Source organism: Petaurus breviceps, unplaced genomic scaffold (genome assembly GCF_028583685.1).
Source record: "Petaurus breviceps papuanus isolate PSGF00001 unplaced genomic scaffold, PetGlider_PUasm1.0 184, whole genome shotgun sequence".
Lineage (NCBI taxonomy): Eukaryota > Metazoa > Chordata > Mammalia > Diprotodontia > Petauridae > Petaurus > Petaurus breviceps.
In genome coordinates this window covers 3,718,088-3,742,755 of record NW_027185793.1, presented here as the reverse complement: position 1 = coordinate 3,742,755, position 24,668 = coordinate 3,718,088, and the positions used below count along the sequence as shown (strand labels likewise).

Here is a 24,668-nt window from a genome sequence, read left to right as displayed (position 1 = left end):
CTAAATACTTCTCCACCCCTAGGCTATACCTTAATTAAGTCCACCACAAAGCCCCTTTTCTCAAATGGAGATTAGTTTCCAAACATAAGGTCAAAAGTTCCCCACCCCTGGATCACAATTGAATCTACCCCAGAGTTACATCAAGTTTAAACACAGCACTTAATACCCAAATGGAGGTCTTTTCTTCATCTTGACAGGAGGCAAGTTCTCAGCAATCTTAGTTCCTGGGGAGACAAGGCTTAGCAAAGCCACAAGATACATTGCCAGTCCCTTCATGAATTTATCCTCTGTCTGTAGAACAGTCCTAGAACCCCTGAACACATTAGCAAAGCCCTCTCCCAGGATTTCTGTAAACATACAACAAGAAAATCCTTCTTCAGGGCTTCTGAACCAACAGAAAGGCTCCCAGACCCCTGCAACAACAGCACTGTCCCTCACCAGTGGACAGTATTCACTCTGTCTGCAGGACAGTCTCCAGACCCCTGCAACAACAGTACTGTCCCTCACCAGTGGACAGTATTCACTCTCTGTCTGCAGGACAGTCGCAGGCCTTCTTAGCGAACAGCCAGGTTCCAGGACTTCTTCAGACAAAGTACCAGCAAAACAGCCATGTCTCCTCAGTCCTTGGCAGCTCAGGGGGCAGGTCTCAAAAGTCCAGGGTAATTCAAAGCGGCCACCAGCAATTCTCTTAGTCTCTCTCTCTCCACGAGGTGCTGCTTCCAAAAAGATCTTCCGCCTCTCTCCTGTCTCTCCAAATCCACATCACCAGCTCCTCCCACTTCAGGACTTTCTGTTCACATCAACAAGCCCATCCCACAGGTGGGATTAACAAACTCTGGGTTTTAATACAATCAATTTGAAAACCAAGCCAATACAGGGGAATCTTTAATTGCCATTACTATCACATAAGCTCAACAGTAATAATAATAATCACTGTTGCTTAATGGAGAAACTATCAGTAAGTCATCTTTTTCTGAGATTGTGATAAATATGCACCATGAATAATATCATTATTAGTTTGGAGAGAGTACAATTTAGACAGTTAAGTTTTAACACCTTAAAAACTAAAGGAAGTAAAAAAGAAAAGCAGGCTGTTAGTAAAATGACAAGAGTATCAAATAGGATTGTAGTCAAAGTTGACGAGTTCAAATTTTTGATCTTATGTTGAGACTAAATAGAATTTAATAATTTTTAAAATACAGGTTTCTTTATTATTAAAAATAATTATTTAAGTTCTGATATAGCTGGAAAAGACAAAGAACTATAGTTAGGTTCATTTACAGAATAAGAGATTTAGAGATAGAAGGATCTTCATTATGGTTGAGTCATTTCAGTTGCATCTGACCATTCTAGATCCCATTTGGGGTTTTCTTGGCAGAGTAGGATACTAGAATGGTTTGTCATTTCCTTTTCCAGTTCATTTTACAGATGAGGAACTCAGGCAAACAGGGTTTAGTTACTTGCCCTGGGTCACACAGATAGTAAATGTCTGAGGCCAGATCTGAACTCAGGTCCTCCTGACTCTAGGGCTGATATCCTGTACCACCCGGCTGCCTTCTAAGGAAGGATTTTAGAAATCATTTGGTCTAATCCCCTAATTTTGGAAATTGATCCAACAGGAACAGTGACTTATTCAAGATCATACAGAGTAGTAAGTAGTAGAAATACAATTAGAACCCAGTACCTTTGATTGCAGAACCAATATACTCCCCCTCAGAAACAATATAGTTTGTTCTTATTTTACAAATGAGGAAAACTAAGGCCCACTGCTTCTATAATGAAGATCACATGCTATATACATGAACTGCTAGGTAAAATTCAAGACTGACTATCACAGAAGAAGAACCTCCAAGTCACAAAGGACCTCAGAGAACATCAAATCCAACCCTGATCTGAAGCTTAAATCACCATTTCTGAGATTGTCATCAAGTCTCTGCTTTTGATGCTCACAACACATTCTCAGCTCCCTCAGTGGTCTTTTATATCTGATGCAAATGCTTCATGATGGTGGAGCAATAAACTCCTCCCCCAAGGCTTTCCTTTATGGAGGGCTCAGAACTTTGCAGGTTCATTTTTCATCAGTGGCTCTGCTTGGTTTCAACTTCATGAACATTATCATGCCCCACCTCCCCTCCCCCACTGGATGACCTCTGGTGGCGCTCTCTGCTTTTCAGCTTCAATCTGTATACTATCTTCCCCCATTAGATTGTAAACTTCTTGAGGGGAGAGACTAACTTTTTTTTTCTTTTTTATAAACCTAAGGCTTACAATGCCTGGCACATAGTAGAACCTTAAGAAATGTTAACTGAAATGAATTGCTTAAAGATCACTTGTGACATGAAACTTATTATCTACACTACAACCTATTCTACTTTCAGATAGCTCTAATCCTTAGGAATTCTTCTCTGATAATGAGAAGTTAAATTTGTCTCTATACATACACTGCTTCTAATCAAATGTTCTAGTTCTATCCTTAAAAAAGGGAAGTGGAAAAAAAGGGGGAAAAAGGGAAGTGATCTGATTATTAAAAATCATACAAAAAAAAACCAAAAAACTCCCAATGGAAGAGAAATCAATCATGTAATCTTCAGAGCAATGGCTAAGAGGTGAATTCTTAACCAAAGGCACAGAGGCAATCACAAGTGATAAAGCAGGTTATTTTGATTACAAGAAATTGAAAGGGTTTTGAATGAATAAAATTAATGCAACTAACATAAGAGAAGAAGTTGTTTAGGGGGAAAAATTTGTGGTCATGCATCTATGATAAGGGACTGATACTCAATGATATATAAAATCAAAAGAAATATTTAAAACCCAAAGTTTCCTTCAATAGGTAAGTGGTTAAAAGACATGAACAAACAGTTCTCAAAAGAGCAATGGCAAACTATTTATGATCATACAAAGAATGCACCAAATAGTTAAAAATAAGAGAAATAAAAATCAGAACAACTCAGTGATTCCTGTCCCAGCAAGCAAAGTGGCAAAGATGATAAAAGATGGAAATAGTCAATGTTGGAGGGGTTATAAACAGAGGTACACCAGTGTATTCTTAGTGGAGCTGTGAAGTAGTCCAACCACTCTGGAAAGCAATTTGGAATTATGTAAAGTGAATAAAATGTTCATATCCTTTGACCTTGAAATTCCATATACACCAAAGAAATCAACAATAAAAAGGAAGGTTCCAATATACACTAAAATGTTTATAGAAACACTTAATGTATATTCACCTATCTCCCAGGGTTATTGTGAGGACCAACCAAGTGACATAATAATTGTAAGCTCTTAGAAACATCCCTGGAACATGGTAATTGCTAATATAACTGTTAGTTATTGTTAGCTAGTTAATTAGTTGATGATAAAAACAATGAATACATAGAAGAATGGGAAGGCTCAGATGTAGATGAACATCTCTGCAAAATGAAGTAAGCAAAACCAAGAAAATAATGCAAAGATAGTGCATATTATAGAAGGATAGTGCAAAGGGAAAGAATAACACTAAAAAAGAAACTGAATGCAGTGAAATTCTTACTGACCCCAAGCCTGATAGCAAAGAAAAGAGATATGAGAAATAAACCCACTCTGCTTCTATACTAAAGAGGGGACTATGGATGTGGAAGACTGTACACACTGCCAAACTTTTCTGACATTCTGATAATTTGAACCATTTCCCTCCCCCCTCTTTTTCTAAGGAAAAAAAAAACCAAAAACCATTAAAAATGATCCTTCGTGCCCATTTTGAAAATCACCAAGTTTACTCTAGTCCTACAGCATCTCTTCTTTATCAGGATTTCTCAAATGTCAAATAAATATAAGAGGATCAACAATGACATCAACAAGTTGTTCCAGGAGTGCATCATACATGTTTTTTTTCCAGCTGGTGACAAAGTCATTAAGAGCACATACTTTCTTATTATTTCTTCACTTATTTTTGGATTCAAATCCCTCACCTATTTACATCTTATCATTTCTGGTCTAAAGATCATTCTCCATAGTAAAAAAAAAAAAAGTAAAATAGTTAATAATACTTAACTAACTTAAATTAATACTAAGTTAATAGTTCCACTTTTCTCAATGGAGAATGGAATCATAATAGTGCTCAAAGGGATACTGTGATGATCAAATGAAATAATGTTTGTAAAGTCCTTAGCACAGTGCTATGTAACACAGTGGAAACTTAATACATCAATATCAATCAATAAACATTTAAGACCCTACTATGTGCCTGGCACTGTGCTAAGCCCTGGGATACAAAAAGAAACAAGAGACCAAAGCAAAAGGCCTTAAGATGTTAATGGAAGATCTAATGGGGAAGGGAGCCTACAAACAAATACATACAATGCAAGCTATATATAGGATAAATAGGAAATAATCAAAAGAGAAAACACTGGAATTAAGAGGCATTTAGGGAAATCTTGTAGAATGTGAGATTTTAGTTGGGAGTGTAATGTTAATGAAACAGGAAGATCTTCCCCACCCATTCGCAGGCCTAACACATGGAGCCTGGGTCACATAAAATCTGAATCACATGATGGAGTCTCAGTCACATGGAGCCTGGGTCATGGTAAAACTGAGAGTATGGGAGGAGCTTGCCCAAGGAGCAGAGAAAGCAGAGAGAACAGAGTGAGAGCCAGGGAGAGAGAAGAAAGCATGCTGTGAGTGGGCGCTAGAGAAATCTGTTTTTGTGGGGAGGCCTGACAGAAAGAAGGCTTAAGATGTCCCTGCTACCTGAATTAGTGATAAGTACCCTGTTAAATCTTACCTCTTGGCATTCTAATGATGTCCCAAACAAATATTTTTATTTTGCCTTTGAGGAAGAGAGTTTATTTTATTTTGTGAATCTACCCTGGCATGTATATTCACAGTGGCTGCTATGGGTATTGCATTGGCCTTACATGGACTTAAAGGAAGCAAAAAGAATTAATAGTCAGATTGAAGGGAAACCATTTCAGACACTGGGAATACCCAGAGAAAATACATGGAGCTCCAATGTGTTGTGTAAAGAACAGCCAGGAAGCCAGTGTTACTGTGAACTGAAGAGGATGTGTTAGGGAGTAAAGTATAACAAGATGGGAAAGGTAGGAGAAGGCTAAGTTATAAATGGCTTTGAAAGCCAAACAGAGCATTTTGTATTTGCTCTTGGAGGCAACAAGAAGACTCTGGAGTTTACTGAATGTGTATGGGGAGCAGAGGGATAGAGAAGAGAAGAGGGTGGTCTGACGTGATCAGACCTGTGTTTTACAAAAATCACCTAAGTGGCTGAACAGAAACTAAACTGGAATGAGAAGAAATTTTAGGTAGGCAAAACAACCACAGGTTGTTGGAATAATCAAGGCACAGGCCTATACCAGAATGGTGGCAGTGTCAGAGGAGACAAAGGGGTATATTTCAGAGATGTTACAAAGGTGAAATTGACAAGACTTTACCAATATACTGGATATAGGGGGTGAGAGATAGTGAGGAATCTAGGATGACTCCTAGGCTGTGAGCCTGTGGGACTGGGAGTATAGAGTTGCCTTCTAGGGAAGAGAGGAGGGAGAAAGGGTTTAGGGAGAATGAGTTCTGTTTCAGATATACTGAGTTTAAGATGTCAACTGGAATCCAGTTTGAGATGTCTGAAAGGCAGTTGGACATGTGAGATTAAGGGGAGAAAAGGGCCCAGCACAGAACCCTGAGGAACCTCTATGTTTAGAAGGCATGATCTGGAGGAGGATCCAGTAAAGGATACAGAGAAGGAGAGGTCAGATGGGTAGGAGAAAAACCAGAAGAAAATGGGGTCCTGAAAACCTAGAGAGAAGAGAATGTAAAGGAGGACAGAATGATCAACAGTGTCAAAAACTGCAGAGAAGTCAAGGACAATGACGACTGAGAAAAGGCCACTGGAGTTGGCAACTAAGAGATTATTATTAACTTTGGAGAGAGCAAGTTCAGTGGAATGAAGTAGGAAGCTAAATTGTATGGAGTTGAGGGAGAGGAGAGAAAGTAGGAGAAGCTATCATATTTCAAGGAAGGGCAGAAAAGAAAGAGGATGACAGCTATCAGGAATAGAAGGATCAAGTGAGATTTTTTTTTCAAATGCTTTATTAACTTCTTTCTGATTTACATCATTCATTTCCACCAGATTTTGAGTTACAAATTTTCTCCCCGTTTTTCCCTTACCCACTGCCCCAAAACAGCAGTCCCATAGGATATCCCCTCCTCCAATCTGATCTCTCTCATATTTTCTCCCATACCCCTTTCGACTTTTCCAGTAGATCTCCACGCCCCAGTGCCTGTATATCTTATTTCCCAAATACATGTAAAATAGTATTAATAATAGTACATATATATATATATATATACACATATATGTACATACATATAAATATATATTTGAGTATCTGATTTTAAAAATTTGAATTCCAGATTCATTCCCTTCCTCCCTTGTCAGCCACCCTTACTGGGAAGATAAGAAGTTCACTATAGGTTGTACATATGTGGCTAATGCAAAACAATAACATAGTAGATATATTGTAAAAGACTAACTATAGTTGCCTTCATCCCTCCTAACCCACCCCCCACTTGTTCTATTCTCTACTTTGATCCTGTCCCTTTTCAAAAGTGGGTGCTTCCAACTTCCCCCACCCCAGGCTGCCCTCCCTTCCATCATCCCCCCTCTCATCCCCTTCCCCCCCTACTCTCCTGGAGGGTGAGATAACCCTATTTAGTGTGTATTTCATTCCCTCCTCAAGCCAAATTCAATGGGAATAAGGTTGACCCATTCCCTTTTGCCTTCCTATTCTTCCCCTCCATTGTAACCTTTTTCCCTTGACTCTTCTATATGAGATAGTTTACCCCATTCTGTCTCTGCCCATCTCCTCTCATTATATTCCTCTCTCACCTCTTAATTTCACCTTTTAAGTATTGTCCCTTCCTGTTAAATTGGTCCTGTGCCCTCTATGTATACCTGCAAACATATATACACACATTCACATATGTATTCATATGCCCATAAGCCCTCATATATAGACATATATATATATATATATATATATACATACACACACACACACATTGCCTTCTATTCTTTCATTTGTTTGGATCTGTTTAACAGCATCTTGATTTCTCATAGTCATTAGCTTCCATTTGCTCCAATCTAATTATGAAGCAATAATTCTCCTCAGTGAGATTTTGAGATTCTTTTTCCATCTGGCAAATTCAGCTTTTTAAGGCATTCTTCTCATTGCCTTTTTGAGCCTCTTTTGCCATTTGAGTTAGTCTATTTTTTAAGTTGTGATTTTCTTCAGTCAGGCTGTTGACTCTCATTTTGTAATTTTCTTGCATCGTTCTCATTTGTCTTCCCAGTTTTTCCTCCTCTTCTTTTATCTGCTTCTTAAGGTCCTCCTCTATGACTTGTAACCAGCTTGTATTTTCCTTTGAAGCTTTTGGTGCAGGAGTTCTGACTTCACTGTCTTCCTCCTGCTCCATGCTTTGCTCCTTTTTGTTCCCAAAATAGGAGTGTAATGTTGGAATCTTCTGTCTGCTTTGTTTCCTTTGCCTGGTCATGTTGCCCCTCAGTCACTTGACCCCTGGGCTTTTTCCCACAGTAGGACTCTGCCACCAGACAGGGGAGCTTTCGTCCCAAACGCTAGGGTTTTCTCAGCTGCTGGAGGGTGCCCTCTGAGGTCTCCACACGCTCTGGTAAGCTGGATACACACCCCAGGACCTCCACCCTAGACTGCAATCCAGATCCAAGAAGGTTAAAGCAAAAGCAATTACCCCTCAGACTGGTGCTTGGTCCCCCTACATCCTGCAGGCCAGGAGCTGATGCTGCCACGTCGCACTGGCTGGCTGTGGAGGCATCTCAGGGGCTTCTCGCCCTGGGGGTAAAAGCCACACACTCCCACTTACTGGGTCCCAAAGTCCAGACTGCACTGACCTCTCACTTTGTCCTTTGCATCTATGTGTTGATAAATCTGGAAACGGCCACAGCTGCTGCTGATCTGGAGTCCCTCCTGCAAGTAGCTGGTCAGGCCCACCCTTGGGCTAAAGCCTCACCATGGGGCTGGGCTTGGCTCTCAGAGCGCTGTGCTAGCGGGAGATTAGATTCTCTGTATCATTTTGTGGGTTTTGTAGCTCCAAAGTTTATTTAGAGTCCCCTTTTTACATGGACTGGGGAAGGTGGGAGCCGGAGCAGCTTGGAGGTCCTGCTTCTACTCCGCCATCTTGACTCCACCCCCCCCCCCCCAGTAAGATTTTTAAGGATACGGGAAATATAGGCATATCTGTAGACAGTAGAAAATGAACCAGTAGAGAGAGACTGACGGTAAGTGAGAGAGTAAAGATGACAGAGGGAGAAAACTGTTGGAAGAGATGGAATGGAGTAGGATCACTTGAACAAATAGAGAGGTCAGCCTTGGTAAGGAGTAAGGCCACTCCATCATGTGAAATGGGTGAAGGAGGACAAAGAGGCAGAAGGCATGTGAGTGACAGGAGATGAGGAAGAGCAGGAGAGAGGGAGTTCACAGCAAATGGCATGAATGTTTTCTGTAAAACAGAGGCGGAGAGGGAGCCACAGGATGTTTTAAGAGGGAAGAATAGGTTTGGAAGAGCTGCTGTGCAGAGAGGGATAGTGAGTTGATAAGGGAGGCAGAGTAGGATTATTTAGCAACAGTGAGGCCCCAACTGAGGTAAATTTGTAGAGGACCCAGTCATAAGGGCTGCATGATTTTCTCCATTTTCCTTGGGCAGCATCTGTGTAGGCACCAAAGTGATGAATGGTGGTAGCAAATTAAGGCTGAGGCTTCACTGATTATAGTCAGCAATATGATAAGGGTACTAAGGATTCAAGAGATGAGGACAGTGTAGAGTTCAAATGGTTGAATAAGCAGAAAAGACAAGGGAAGAAAAGAGAGTGGTTAGTGCAGGGGGAATAGCTTGGGAGAGATAACTTGGGAGATAACTTGAGAATGATAGCATGTACCTCAAAGGAAGAGAGTGAAGGAGAGTGAAGGAGAAAGGGGAGGTGGCAAGGTGTAATGGTAATGTAATTTTGAATTTGAAGATCCCTTTGTGTTGGCAAAAGCTTAGTAACTGATCAAGCCTCTGTTGGGGAAACCGAAGGTATGAACTCCTGTCTCCTGTTACTCATGTAACAGGAAGGGGTTGGCTGAAATAGGAAGTAGCTAATGCTGTGTGTGTGTGTATAAGGAAAGCCCCAGAGAGGCACAGTCAGAATTTCCTTGAGACTGACATCTGGTGGCAGAACAGCTAGAGAAAAATGGAGAACGGAGTCTTGAAAACTTGTGGTGGTAGAGCTTCTTTTGAACAGAAGCCCAGAGCCTGGAGCCAGGAGCACAGAGCCTGGAATCCAGAGCCAGGAGCCCAGGTGACTGAAGCATGACTGGGATGCTGAGACTGTTTGAGGCTTGGTTGAGCTTTGAATTCCTTGGAGCAGAAATGGTGAAGGATCTGACATGGACCAGTCTTTGTGAACTTCAGTGTGGAGCAGGACCTGCCCAGAGAGCTAGTCAAGGAACTGGGAGCTGTCTGCCATTGAACCCAGCTGACAGTCTGGTGAATCCAGGTAGAATCTGGGACCATGGAAGGGGATCCAGGGAATCTGAGAACAGGCCCCAAGTCAAGATGAACAGACCTCTCCTTGAGTACTCAGTAATTATGGAATTATAGTTTACTAGTGACCTAAGGGGTGGAGGGTTTTGTGTATGATACTTAGTAAGACTTTGCTGAAAAAGTGACTGATTGTACTTTGAGATATTGTTACTGATAAGTGACTGATTGAGTTAATCAAGACTTTGCCCCATGAGTGGAAGACTTTGACTATTGTACTTTGAGACTACTGATAAGTGACTGATTGAGTTAATTAAGACTTTACCCCAAGAGTGGAAGACTTTGACTATTGTACTTTGAGACTACTGGTAAGTGACTGATTGAGTTAACTTAAGAGTGACTATTTTACTTTGAGACTATGTTGTGAATATTATATTGTGATTTTCTGCAACAAGCTGTAATATTGTGAATGCTGTACCTTGATTTCCTGTGGATGTTTTGCTTTGATTTGTTATGGAATAGAGTGATCACTATACTGAATAATCAGAACCTTAAAAGCTGTTCACAGTAGCATTCTTCTGGAAAGCTTCTGTGCATGGCATTACAACAAGGTTAATTTCAATTTCCATTCTTTCACCAGTGAGACAAGGAGAATTAGTGAAGGTTCAGCCAGTACTGGAAAAAGTGGGCAAGGAAGCTTTGTCATCAGGGGAAAGCTAGGTTTCATTAAGAACTAGTAGGTAGAAGGAACAGAATAGAGTTAAAGTGAAAGGCAATTTGTTGCCTATGGAATCAACATTCCAGAGGGTACAGTGGAAGGGCATGTCTAGGTGGAGGTAGGATAAAACTTTAGGGTAGGAGGGTGAGAGGGATGGGAATGAGGAATTTGGTGGTAGGGGTAGTGGAATGGGGTTTGGATGATAATGTACATGAGTTCAGCATCACTGAAATGTGAAGGGTATGATCAGGTGTGAGAATATTCATCACTGAGTGGAGAGCACCACTCCTCTACTCTCAAAGGACATGTACAGCTGGAGATGGGAGGCCTAAAGTCAAAGTAAAGGTTGTTCTTTGCACTGGAGGTGTGCGTACCCCAGCTGGGATATTGGGAGATGGAAGATATCTTGTTCTGGTACAGATGGAAGATGCCTGACCTGGATTCTAGCAGCTTTTCCTCAGGGGCCATGCTGTGTTCAGTAGGAGATGGAAGGCTCAGGGTGCTAGTACACCCAAGGTCTAATGTCTTCTCACCTGAGGAGGCTGGTTACAAGGTGGCAGTAGGAAGTGGTAGACTCCTCATGCAGATAAAAGATGCCCAGCCTGGCTCCCAGGAGCCATTCTTCAAGGGACACACTGTACCCTAGCTTATTTCCCTTTCTTTCCTCTCTATTTCCAAAGTTTTACTTCTTGTCCCCACCATACATAACAGCACTCTGCTAGTTCTCATTATTTTTCACAAGCCTTTTATATCCATCCTTGCTCCTATCCTGCATCACCAACTGCCATTCTGAATTGAATGTTCCATTCGCATCTTAAACTCAATTATGTTGAAAACAGAATTTGCCATCTCAGTCCATCCCCACTCCACTACCCATGCATCTTTTTCAGGCACATTTGCAACCTCAGTTTAATCTTGTGGTAACTATTCTCACTCACCCTACAATACACAATCTCTTGAAAAATCTGGCCATTTCTTCCAATAGATTGTTTTTCTTATATATCACCTTATCTCAACATGGCTACCACCCTACATCAGGTCTTCATCACCTCTTACCTAGACTACTTCAAGACCCTCTTAAATGGTCTCTCTGCCTCAAATCTCTAATCTATTCTTTCTATTCTATGACATTCCCCCTATTAAAATCCAGTGCCTTTCTATTATCTTTAAGATCAAATAAAACTCCTCTGGCATCTTTACAACTGCTCCCATCCAACCTTCTAGTCCTATTATATACATCATTCCCTTCCACATACTCTGTAGTCCAGATAAACTGGTTTTCTTGCTCTCTCACACAAGGCACAGCACCTTCCATTTCCACACTTTTGTGCCAGCTGCTCCCCCAGAAGGCATTCCCTTCTCTCCTCTGCTTCATGGGAATCTCTGGTCTCCTTTAAGACTCCACTCAAGTAACACCATCTGCATGACACTGTTCCTGGTACACACAGCTGGCAGTGGCTCCTTTCAACCTCTCCTCCCAGGATTTTTTTGTAAATGTTTTGCATATACTTAGAGAAATGTTATCTCCCATATTAGAATATAAGTTCAAAAGCATTTTTATCTTTATAATTCTAGGGTCTAGCACAGTTCCTGGCACATGAAGCACCTATCTTTTTTATACTTGTAGATCCTCCTTATTTCTTGGAATATGGAAAACTGCTTCCACCTCAGAGGATCTCAATTCTCTCTTCATAAGAACCTAATAGCTAATATAGTTTCAATGGTTTAGCAGTCTTTTCCTTTCCTATTCCTATTTCCTATTCCAGTCCCTAAATTCCTATTATGTATTACAAACTTCTAGGTCTTTTTCTTATTCCTTTTTTTCTTAAATTATCCCAAGATTTGACTTTAAACTCAGTATTATTTTCTACTGAGTTCTTTCTGACTGCAACCTTATTAGTTCTTATATTGTTACCTTTCATATACTAAGGCTCCAAATCAGGTTTTCAATACCAGCTTCTCTCTTTTGTCTCCTGCTGTCCAGAATAGTGCCTATCATGAGCAACTTTTTGCAGGATGGTCCTGCAGAATTAATTCTAAACTCCCAGTTATTCTTTCTACTTGTAAACCTACACTGGATGCCCCTGAATTTTCTCCATATCCCAATGCCATTACAGTAACTATTCCCTTAAATATGAGTAAACTTTATCAGTACTTTTCACTGTACTAAGATGACTTAATTACATTACTTACCTGTCTTGTATACGATATTGCATATTCAAGTCATTGATCACAAATGGGTTCCTGAGTTTTGCATAGGCAACTGCTTTGTCCAGTGGAAATCCTAAGATTTTTAAAGAACATGGCATTAATAAATAAAATTACCAACAATATTACTATAAAGTGCTATTTTTACAAGATAAAGACACATGAACACTTATACATGATCCTTAAGTAGAGTCAAAAGCTATAAAGATCTTGACAGGCTAGAGCTTTGGGCTCAATTAGCATTAAGTTGAAAGACTTATACTTAAACAAATAAACACCCATTTCATTAGAAGACAGGAGGGTCCACTGATCACCTCCTGAAAAAGATCCCCCAAAGAAAACTCCTAGGAGTATTATAGCCAGGTTCCGGAGTTCCCAGACCAAGGAGAAAATATTACAAGCAGCCAGGAAGAAACAATTTGAATATTGTGGGAACACAATCAGGGTAACACAGGATCTGGCAGCTTCTACAATGCGGGATCAAAGGGCTTGAAATATGCTATTCCGGAGGTCAAAGGAACTGGGATTAAAACCAAGAATCACCTATCCAGCAAAACTGAGTATCATGTTTCAGGGGAAAATATGGTTATTCAATGGAATAGAGGACTTTCAAGCATTCTCGCTGAAAAAACCAGAGTTGAATAGAAAATTTGACATTCAGATACAAGAAGCAAGAGAAGAATGAGAAGGTAAACAGAGAAAAGAAATCATAAGGAAATTATCAAAGTTGAACTATTTACATTCCTACATGGAAAAATGATAATTGTAACTTATGAAACTTTTCTCAGTATGAGAATAGTTGAAGGGAATAGAAATGTATATATACATACATATATGTATATAGACATATGTATATGTCTATATAGGAGAGTATATGGCCATATGAATACATATGTCAGTGTGTGTATATATGTGTACAGGTATACATAGACACAGGACCAATTTAATAGGAAAGGATGATACTTAAAAGGTGAAATTAAGAGGTGAGAGAGGAATATAATGAGAGGAGATGGGGAGAGACAGAATGAGGTAAATTATCACTTACAGAAGAGGCAAGGGAAAACTATTACAACGGAGGGGAAGACCAGGAAGGCAAAAGGGAATGAGTCAACCTTATTCTCATTGAATTTGGCTTAGGGAGGGAATGACATACACACTAAATAGGGTATCTCACTTTATAGGAGAGTAGGGGAGAAGGGGATAAGAGGAGGAAAGATGGAAGGGAGGGTAGGCTGGGGGGAGGGAAGTTGGAAGCACCCACTTCTGAAAAGGGACAAGCTCAAAGTAGAGAATAGAACAAGTGGGGGGGAGTGGGATAGGATGGAGGGAAATATAGTCAGTCTTTTACAATATATCCACTATGGAAATGTTTTGCACAGCTACACATGTACAACCTATACTGAATTGTTTATCTTTCGACTAAGGGTGGGTAATGAGGGAGGAAGGGAAAGAATCTGGAATTCAAAATTTTAAAGTCAAATGTTTAAAAATATATATTATTGTTATTATTATTTTACATGTAACTGGGAAATAAGATATACAGGGACTGGGACTTAGAGATCCACTGTGCCCTATTGGAAAGTTGGAGAGGGGATGGGGGAAGATATGGGAGAGAAGATTGGGGGAGGGGATATTCAGTGGGATCACTGTTTTGGGGTGGTGGGTAGGGAAAAAATGGGGAGAAAATCTGTAACTCACAATTTTGTGGAAATGAATGATGCAAACTAAAAATTAAAAAAGAAAAAAAAAGAAGACAGGAGGGTCTTGGCTAGATCCATAGATCTTCAAAAAATGTCTGGACATTTAAGTAGACTGCAAGTTTGATATAAATGGGCAATGAGACCTAATAGCAAAAAAAGCTAATGTGGAGTGGGGAAGAAATGAGGGGTATAACTCCAAGGAACAGAGAGGCGACAGTTCCACCATACTTTGCCCTTGTCAGACTTCATTCCAAGAACTGTGTTTATTTCTGAATGCCACTGATTAGGAAGGGCATTAATAAACTTAAGAGTGTCCAGAGGGTAAAGGGTTTTGAGTGAAGACCAGCTGAAAGAACTGGACATATTTATGCAGAAGAAAATATGACTTGGGGAGTATGTCATAATAGCTGTCTTCAAGTATTTGAGGGGCTGCCTTATGGAAGAGGGATGAGACTTATTCTATTTGCCTCTAGGGGGAAGAACTAGAGGCAATGGGTGGAAGCTGCAAAGGGGTACATTTAGGCATAATGTCAGGAAAAATTTCCTAACAGTGAGAGCTGCCCAAAAACCTTGAGAAGTGATGGGCTCACATAACTAAAGATGTTTATGCAGAGTTACATGATCTCCTACTGTATATGTTACAAAGGGGATAGATTCCTTTTATGTACAAATTGGACTAGTTAGTCCCTGAGGTACTTTTTTTTTTAAAGCAATCGGGGTTAAGTAACTTGCTCTAGGTTACATGGCCAGTTATTTCTGGGTGTGGTGCTGAGTATCTGAGCCCGGATTTGATCCTGGTCATCCCAACACTGGAGCCGGTGCTCTTACTCCCTGATCCACTTGGCCGCCCCTAAGCAATTGGGGTTAAGTAACTTGCTCAAGGTTACAAGGCCAGGTGTTTCTGGGTGGGTGCTAAGTGTCTGAGCCCGGGATTAGATCTCCAGGTCATTCCAACACTGGCTGTGCTACCTGGCCGCCCCCCCTGAGGTACTTTTGAACTCTCAAATTCTTGGAATAGTTATCAAGGATGAATACTTTAAATTGTAGTGAAAACTGGATTATATTTTCTTGTGTAGTTCCTATTTGAAGCCACACTTTGTAGTCTAATTTTAAAAGTTATTCACCTCAGAGATTCATCTCTTAATTTAAAATGAAAATCTCAACATGTACAGCAAGAATTGCCTTCAAAAACATCTTTACAAACCATTGAGCTTCTCAACACTTGTGCAATAATTCTCTGTGTCTGTATAAAAGGGATTATATCTTTTGATACGCATGAAATAGCTCAGAACTGGCACAGAACTGATATAGGTCAATTTAAAAACTTTGGGGAATTTCTCTGCAATATATAATTTCAAATAGAGAAAAGACCCAGATATCAACTTAGCAGCTTGTTTATTTCCAGCAACAATACTGACTAAAAATTTTTTTGTGGGGAGGAATAATTTTAATTGTTTAATTAGGCTATTAATATTCAAAATGACAGTTTTAATTCTCACTCAGTATTATTTCTGACTCAAATCTTAAGAAAATACATGTATTTCCTACAATGTAAAATTTACCTTTAGAATGGAAAGAAATAAGACAATCACATAGTGGCCAGTTGTCTACTGGTTCATTCAAAATAACATCCTCTTCAAATATTACCACTGTGATATATTTAAACAAGGAGACACGTTCAAGAATTTCCTTCATTGGTTTTGATTTGGATTTTTTTGCCATAGAACATATTCCGACCACAATCTGCCTTTCTGGTGGCTAAAAATTGATACAAAAAAGAAATTAAAATCCCAATTCACACTGAAAGAAATTTCAAAACAACATATTTATCAATGAGATCCATTTTACAAAATCAATATTGTCTTGACATAGGTGCTTAATAAATATAACTTGATAATTTTACTTTAGTATGATATGCTACATATTATACACTATACTAATGTATTAGTATAGTATAGACCATTTTTTAAAAGTTGCCACAGACCTTAATGCCTAAATTTCAGGTGTTCTGTAGTTTCAGTAAGAAATAATAAGTATCTTACAAATACTATTCCTACTAGTCTTGACAGAAAACTCACTTGCTAATGGTAATTAATTTTTCAGACTCTGTCAAATGATTTACTCTTCAGCTATACAAATTGGAGCAGATTCATACCATAGGTTATTTTAGGTGGCTAATTTCCTATCAGTTTCTTTATGGCCATCAAAAATGAAGAGGTTCCCTAAGGCAGTTGATGTCTTCCTACTCTTTTCTACTTCCTGTTTTTGGAGGAGGAGGGCTTGCAGGGAGTCAGAGAGGATAGAATAAATACTAGTATTAGAGAAGGAGATCAGTATTTTTTAAGTTTATAGATCTGATTTTTAAAAATATCAGTGCTCTGAAAGTGAAATATTTAATATAATGATAATAATATTAAGTAATAATTTGTTGTTGTTCAGTCATGTCCAACTCTTCCTGACTCCTTTTTTGGGGTCTTCTTAGTAGAGATATTGGAGTAGTTTGCCATTTCCTTCTCATTTTACATAGCTCGTTTTACAGATGAGGAAACAGGGAAACACTGTTAAGGGCACAGCTAGTTAAGTGTCTGTTGCCAGATCTGAACTCAGGAAGCTAAGTCTTCCTGACTCCAGGCCTGGCACTCTATTCACTTTAACACCTATTGCCTATTATTTACGAAAGGCAAATCTTAACAACTTGACTTGTCACTCTGTGGTCAGTGGTGGTTTTGATACGTAAAGCAACTTTCCAAGATCACCATTTAATACTATGCCCAGAGAAAAGAGATGTTATAGCAGGGAAGGAATCCTCTATGGTAATTATTACATTTTATATACTTTTCTTTAAAAATGCTGCCTCAAAATTAGATTTTTGTTCTGTTTTTGCAGTCTGATTTATGTATATACGTTAGGGGTAAGCTGTATTTAAAAATATGAAAAAAAAATTCAGATATTAAATTGGTATCCCCATGCCAAATAATAGAAAACTTGACAGGTTGCAGGTATGCAATTTACAAAAGATTATTTAACAGAGCTGGTTTGAGTATTTAGGCAAATGCTTTAAGTGTTTTATTCTGAAGGTAGAAAACTAAAGATTGATACAGAGTGTTTATTAACTGCTCTCTACATGAAACATTCCATTTCTCCCAATTCCCTACACCTTAGCACAGGCTGTTTGTTGTCCACACTTCATATTGGATATGCTTCCTCCCCAACACCTATGTTCCTCCTTCCTCACCTTTTCCTTGAAGGCTTAACTTAAGTACCAACATAAGGCATTCAATGATTTTCCTCACTGTTAGTAAATCTCTTCCTCCCATTACTGTGTATATGTTTTATGTTGATTTATTTATCTACCTGTTTTTGCTGAATGGGGCAAGTTCCTTGAAGGCATAGTCTTTCATTTTTGCTTCTGTATTCCTAATACCTACAAAGTGCCTTGCACATACATGTTAGATGCTCCTTAAATGAATGTCTAATACATGCAAACATGCCCATTTAAAAATCAGACAACTGCAGTCAATTTTCTTGACCCTCCCTCCATTACAAATACAAATAAAACTGGCTTTCCAATTCTATTCTCTAAGGACAACAGGTTATCAAGTGACTATTTTAGGTGATTTACTTTTACTGAGAAAAACAGCTTTATTTTAAAAACAAAATAATCATTCCCCTCACCCTGGAAAGGCACAAAAGACAAATGCTGAGTTTAAGCTAGTTATCTGCCCATAACACTTAATTGTAAAGCAGTAAAGAACTCAGAACAGCAGGGCAAAATGGAAAGTACTAATAACTTTCTAGGAAAAATATGACTTCATGTATGGTTTTGTTTGTTCTTTCTTCCCCCAAAATCCACAAAAACTTACAGAATCATCTTCCTCTTCTTCCTCATCTGCATGTCCATAGAAATGCTGAAAATTTCCAGGCTTGGTGGGATCTCCTAGCTCATCCGTTTCTCCCTCTTCAGTCCCAACAAAAAATCTAGGGATGTTATTTACTATTTCAGGGATAGACATGGTCAGAAAAACTAAATGATCTACATGTGAACAGTAGTTAAGTAAATAGTTTTAGAGTAGTGCATTCTCCCAATAGCTGGGTGACACAATCATCCTTTGCAGCTAGTTTCTGCCTACACAATCACTTGAAATTCTGATAAGAAAAGTCAGCAGCCAACTTGTTCCTTTGTTCCCAGATATCAGGTCTTCATTGTTGACTCAATTTCAAAAACACAAAATCATCAAGGTTTCCCTGAGTTGGAAGGGTGTTCTTTTACCTAAGAAACAAGAATGGAAATAAAAGATTTATAATGTTTAGTTCCTAGAAAAGCTGTTGACAGTGATACTTATGTTAAACCAGATACATGTGACATTTGTGAAATAAGCTCACTGTAAAGTTTATAATTCCTTTACTTTTATAAAAATAAGCATTTTCTCTACTCATAAAAATGAAATTTTAGCTTTGGTTGGGTAAATATACAAATTCTAAATCCTTAATAGGAGCTGCCTAGAGGCAGCTTAGGTGGTACAGTGGATAGAATGCTGGGTCTAGAGTAAGAAAGAACTGAATTAAATCTGACCTCAGACTAATTGTGTGACCAAGCAAACTGCTTAACCTCTCTGCCTGTTTCTCTACTGTAAAATGGGGATAATAGCACCTATTTCATAGGGCTGTCATAAGGATCAAATGAGATACTTGCAAAAGCACTTAGCCAAGTAAATGTTTATTTCCTTCTCTCTTTTCCCCCATAAACTTTGCAGTCTCCTTGAAAAATTCTTTGTATTGTTTCTTACTACAATCTTCCATTATTCATATATTACAATTAATGTAGCCAATGCCCAAATTACAGAAAACTTTTTCTTGTAGTCTTTTTGATGAAATATATTTAATAACTTAGGTCTTTACCTCACTGTCATTTCCATATCTCCCCCTTTCCCAGTCAGAATTGAACCCTCCCTCATAAGAAATAATATAGTTAAATATAGTGACAATGACTAATAGTATATGCAGTATTCTCCTCTCAGAGGGCCTTATCCCTTACCCGAGAAGAGAGGTATGTTTCATAATCTGTGATCTGGTACCATTATTGGTTTTTCAGTTATTCAGAGTTTGGCTTCTTTTAGTCATTTTTTTCACTTCTATATCTACATCATTTTAATTCAGTTCCTGCAAATCTTTCCATGTTTCTCTAAATTATTCATATTCCTCATTTCTTACTATAGGATAATATTCTATTACATCTTTAGAATCATAGATTTAGAGCAATTCCAGACAGGACCTGAAGAAAGCCATTCCTCTGGTAGTTTACATTCAATATTGAAATGAAAATGAGGCAATTGTATTTTGCCATTCAAACAGTCAAAGAGATTTACTTAGCCAAAGGCAGGAGAAAGATATTCACCCGGATATGACTCAGCAGAGGGAAGGTCCCTTCCAGGAGCTGCCCATCTGTAATGTAATACCAAACAAAGGCAACTTCCCAGGTTCAAAATACCAGCATAGGTGCTCTCTATTTTATTCAGTAACAAACCCAGAACAGAGAAGATCAAAACATGACATCATTCCAAATACAGCATTTACTAAGTGTGATTAAATAATCTCCAAGGCCTACCCCATCCCAGGACCTTCCAATCATTCAATCAATTACAAAGTCTCTGTTCTAAATATTTCTCCACCCCTAGGCTATACCTTAATTAAGTCCACCACAAAGCCCCTCTTCTCAAATGGAGATTAGTTTCCAAACATAAGTAAAATACATTCATTTGCTCAACCATAGAACACAAAAAGGTCAAAAGTTCCCCACCCCTGGATCACAATTGAATCTACCCCAGAGTTACATCAAGTTTAAACACAGCACTTAATACCCAAATGGAGGTCTTTTCTTCATCTTGACACGAGGCAAGTTCTCAGCAATCTTAGTTCCTGGGGAGACAAGGCTTAGCAAGGCCATAAGATACATTGCCAGTCCCTTCATGAATTTATCCTCTGTCTGTAGAACAGTCCTAGAACCCCTAAACACATTAGCAAAGCCCTCTCCCAGGATTTCTGTAAACATACCACAAGAAAATCCTTCTTCAGGGCTTCTGTACCAACAGAAAGGCTCCCAGACCCCTGCAACAACAGCACTGTCCCTCACCAGTGGACAGTATTCACTCTCTTCAGGGCTTCTGAACCAACAGAAAGGCTCCCAGACCCCTGCAACAACAGTACTGTCCCTCACCAGTGGACAGTATTCACTCTCTGTCTGCAGGACAGTCGCAGGCCTTCTTAGCGAACAGCCAGGTTCCAGGACTTCTTCAACAAAAGGACAGTCTTTCACCAGTGGACAAATCTGGCAAAATAACATCAAAACAGACAGACAAAGTACCAGCAAAACAGCCATGTCTCCTCAGTCCTTGGCAGCTCAGGGGGCAGGTCTCAAAAGTCCAGGGCAATTCAAAGCGGCCACCAGCAATCCTCTTAGTCTCTCCCCCTCTCCACGAGGTGCTGCTTCCAAAAAGAACTTCCGCCTCTCTCTTGTCTCTCCAAATCTACATCACCAGCTCCTCCCACTTCAGGACTTTCTTTTCACATCAACAAGCCCATCCCACAGGTGGGATTAACAAACTCTGGGTTTTAATACAATCAATTTGAAAACCAAGCCAATACAGGGGAATCTTTAATTGCCATTACTATCACACCATCATAGTCTACCAGTCTATCAGAGAGTGCCTGGAGCTTTTCATGGCTATTTATACTCAAGCAACTAGGAAGTGATATCAAAATCCTGAGCCTTCAGTACCCTGTACCAATCTAGAGGATGTAAACCATCTAGAGGATGATTTCAATAACGTTTAAGGAAAAACTAGTCCAACTCACATGAGGGCAAGGGTTAGAATACTGTTCCTACCATAAGAGATAAAGGGGAACTTAGAGGTCATTTAATTCAACCTTTTCAAATTACATAAGGATTGAGGCAAAGAAAGAAAAAGAGACTTGAATAAGGTCACAAAGGTTATCAGTAGCAGAGCTGGGATTCAAACCTATGTTCTGACTCCAAAACAATCATTCTTTCTGCCAAACTACATTGCTGAATGCTAGACCTACATATAGTTAATTTGCATCACTTTGTTAAATTCAATGTTAGACTGTGCAGGTTATCATTACTTTCCCAGGTCTTTCAATCTATATTCTCAAAGAAGGTAGTGATCTTACACTTTAAGATGCTTCCAATTCCCCAATATTCCTTGCTCCAAATTCCTTCATATGGAGAGGTTAATGATACTAGTAAAAATTGCCTCAATGGACACTACATACTAAAAAGAAATATATAAAAGTATCACAAAAATACAATAAAAATATAAAATAAACATAAAATAAATATATAAAAGTGGTACAATGGAAAGAATGAACTTGGCAGTCATGAGCTGAGTCTGTGTTCCCAACTTCACACACAATATGCATGTATGTGCATATCATACATATATATGTACATACATATAAACATAGTATAACCTTTAATAGATAACTTTCCAGCATTCCTGCCGAGAAAATGGGATCTTTATAGAACCTATGAAGTGAAAACATAGGAGAAAAGAAAAATATAGAAAGATAAATACTGGCAATTTAAAAGAGCTAAAGGATGATCAATATTTACATTCTAAAAAGGTACAAAATCCTTGCTTATTCAGTATTCCATTGTTTTGAAACTTGGGGCCTGGCTAAAGGTTTAAAGCAGTATTTTTTAAGAGAGTAAAGATAAGGAAGGGGAGGGGGGAAGGAATACACACTAGGGAGAAACAAGAAGAGTAGGGCAGTTTTACTAATCAAACTTGGGGTATATCAGAAATTTATAGGAACACGAAAATGGAAGCAAGGAAAAGAAGCCAAAAAACAAATTATAAAAACATCTTAAAAATTAAGGGGATAGAAAAAAATGAAAATGAAAGGAATATAGAACTGAAAAACAAAACTTGGAGGATTTTTTAAAAAGACCAACAAAATTGACTAACCATTAACTAACCTGATCAAGAAAGAGGTAAGAAAATGATCAAAATTAATAAAAACAAAACCCCTTTTCCCCTTATTAATCGACAGTTATACAAATATTAGTTACAGTAATGAGGGGAAAAAAAGTATAAACATTGGCTAAAAGGAGACAAAATTATCACAACCTGCAAATGGGATAATGATATATACTTTGAGACCTCAGAAAATCAGTAAAGAAATAGATTTAGTTTTATATCAAGTTACTTAAAACGGGTACTTTTGAAAAGTAGATAAAGTATCAAAACTTATTTAGAAGAATTTAGAAGATCAAATAATGAGAAAAAGTACAAATCAAGAGTGTATAGCATTATTAAACTTCATTATAAAGTGTAATAATCAAAACTATATGATATTGGTTAAATAACAGAGGAAGCATGACATAGCAAACAGAGTTGAACTTAGAGCCAGGAAGACCTGGATTCAAGTCTTGTTTATGACTCTAAGAAACTCTCAACCTCTCAGTGCCCTAGCCAATTTCCTACATCCCTAAATTATAGAGCATATATCAAACTGCATTAATGAAGATGTTTCCTTATATGAAAGTTTCTCATAACAATGAAATCATGAGGTCAGTCTCTAAAATCACAAAGCCAGTCTTTTTATTACCTCAAAATAGACAAGTAGATGAATGGAACAGAAAAGAAACAATAAAAATAGTAGCCTATATAAACCCAGGAATTCATATTACTTGATGAAGCAATCCCTGTCTGAAAAGAATCCGTATAAGGGGCGGCCAGGTGGCTCAGCGAGTAAGAGCACGGGCTCCAGTGTCGGACTGACCTGGAGATCGAATCCCGGGCTCAGACACTTAGCACCCACCCAGAAACACCTGGCCATGTAACCTTGAGCAAGTTACTTAACCCCAATTGCTTAGGGGCGGCCAGGTGGCTCAGCGAGTAAGAGCACCGGCTGCAGTCCCTTGATCAAATCCGGGCTCACATACTCAGAACCACACCCAGAAATAACTGGCCGTGTAACCTTGAGCAAGTTACTTAACCCCGATTGCTTTAAAAAAAAAAAAAAAAAAGAATCCGTATAAAACTTAAAAACCACTTTGGTGGAAATTACATATTTGCCACAGTACACTTTAAAAAGAAACTATCAAAATAGAGTCATCCCATTTAAAAAACCAAAAACAAAGCAAAATATTAAAAGAGAACCACATTAGGTTCCTTTTACAATTATACCTTGGGAGAGAATCCTTAATGCAATAAGGGACATAAAAGATGAAAGATATAATTTTGACTTCAAAAAGTTGAAAGGCCTTCAATCAAATAAAAACAATGATAACAGAATTGGAATAAATGAAAAAAAACTTTCACTATTATGTGCGAAGGATAGAAATTCAAATAGAAAAGTGAAACAGTACGTGTTTTCAAGGCACTCGTAATTTAGTCATTGAAAACACTTTGAAGAAATTTCAACTTCAGGGCACACAGAAAGGCTGTGAAGTTTTATGAGTGCAATGGCAGGATTCATGGTAAGGCCAAGGGGTCATAATAGATCATCTAGAGTGTAGACAGGAAGAGCAGGTGGTAAATTTGATAGGTTTCCATTTCACAGGAAGTAATAGAATTGATGATTCCCATCTCATCTATGGAGTCTAGGGATATAAACAATTGGGAAGGGTGCTGGGTAGCCAGGTGTAGGGGCAAAGGAAAAAGGGTCATCCCTTGTGATAGTGGGACTTCCCACCTCCCAAATATCCTAGGATGGATTCTGGGTGGTTGGGGTTGGTGATTAGTAGAGCAGAGGAAAAAATCTATATCAAATCACAGATAAAAGTCTAATCTCCACAACATACAGGAACTTGATACAAATATATATATATGAAACATAAGGAGTTATTCATCATTGGAAAAGTTATCAAAGGATATGAACAAACTATTTTTGAAAGAAAAGTTACAAATTATAAATGACTTCATGAAATCATGTTCCAAAACACTAATGGTAAAAGAAATAACAATGAAAACTATGAGGTTTGACTTTCCACAATGCAAACTGGCAGACTAAAAATAGGAATAGCCAAGTGAAACACTAAGATTTCAATTAGAAAAAAATGTAATAAAAGTGCATAAGAGCAAATAAATTAACAGAAGACCATAAAACAAGGAATACCAAACCTTTAAGGGGATTACAAGCCTCTCAACAAATACTGGAAACTAAACAAAGGTGAAGCAATGTCTGATGAAATATGAATCCTGTGAAATAATACCAAAAAACCTTGGAACAAGAATTTCTAGAATAGTTCAAAAAAGAAAATAAAACCGGAAGAGAAGAAATTAGAAAGGAAGGACTATCATAATTTATAGCTCTTAGTGAAGAAATAAAAACTCAAAGCAGGAAAGAAAAAATTTAACTCTACAATGGAGATTTTCACCTAAGAAGCTTGACTATATTGATTTCTTACAAGGGTATTTCCCCTATTCTCTCTGTTTTTAATTGAGTAGGGGAAAGGTAAAAGAAATGGAAGA

At 38.5% G+C, this 24,668-nt stretch overlaps 1 protein-coding gene across 18 annotated transcripts in view; it reads right to left on the bottom strand.

Moving 5' to 3' along the window:
- Nucleotides 1-24,668, bottom strand: part of PPIP5K2 (diphosphoinositol pentakisphosphate kinase 2) — a 125,518-nt gene that overhangs the window by 88,470 nt on the left and 12,380 nt on the right. For 16 of the 18 annotated variants that reach the window (XM_069088104.1, XM_069088113.1, XM_069088114.1 and 13 more), the window contains exons 2-4: nucleotides 18,036-18,442; nucleotides 15,735-15,930; nucleotides 12,458-12,548 (exon numbers count right to left, since the gene is read on the bottom strand). In XM_069088104.1, coding sequence (XP_068944205.1) covers nucleotides 12,458-12,548; nucleotides 15,735-15,930; nucleotides 18,036-18,185 — 437 coding nt within the window. In that variant the 5' untranslated portion in view covers nucleotides 18,186-18,442. Of the gene's footprint in view, nucleotides 1-12,457; nucleotides 12,549-15,734; nucleotides 15,931-18,035; nucleotides 18,443-19,567; nucleotides 19,640-24,668 lie in introns of those variants that run through there. The other 2 variants (XM_069088102.1, XM_069088117.1) reach the window with 2 other exon arrangements.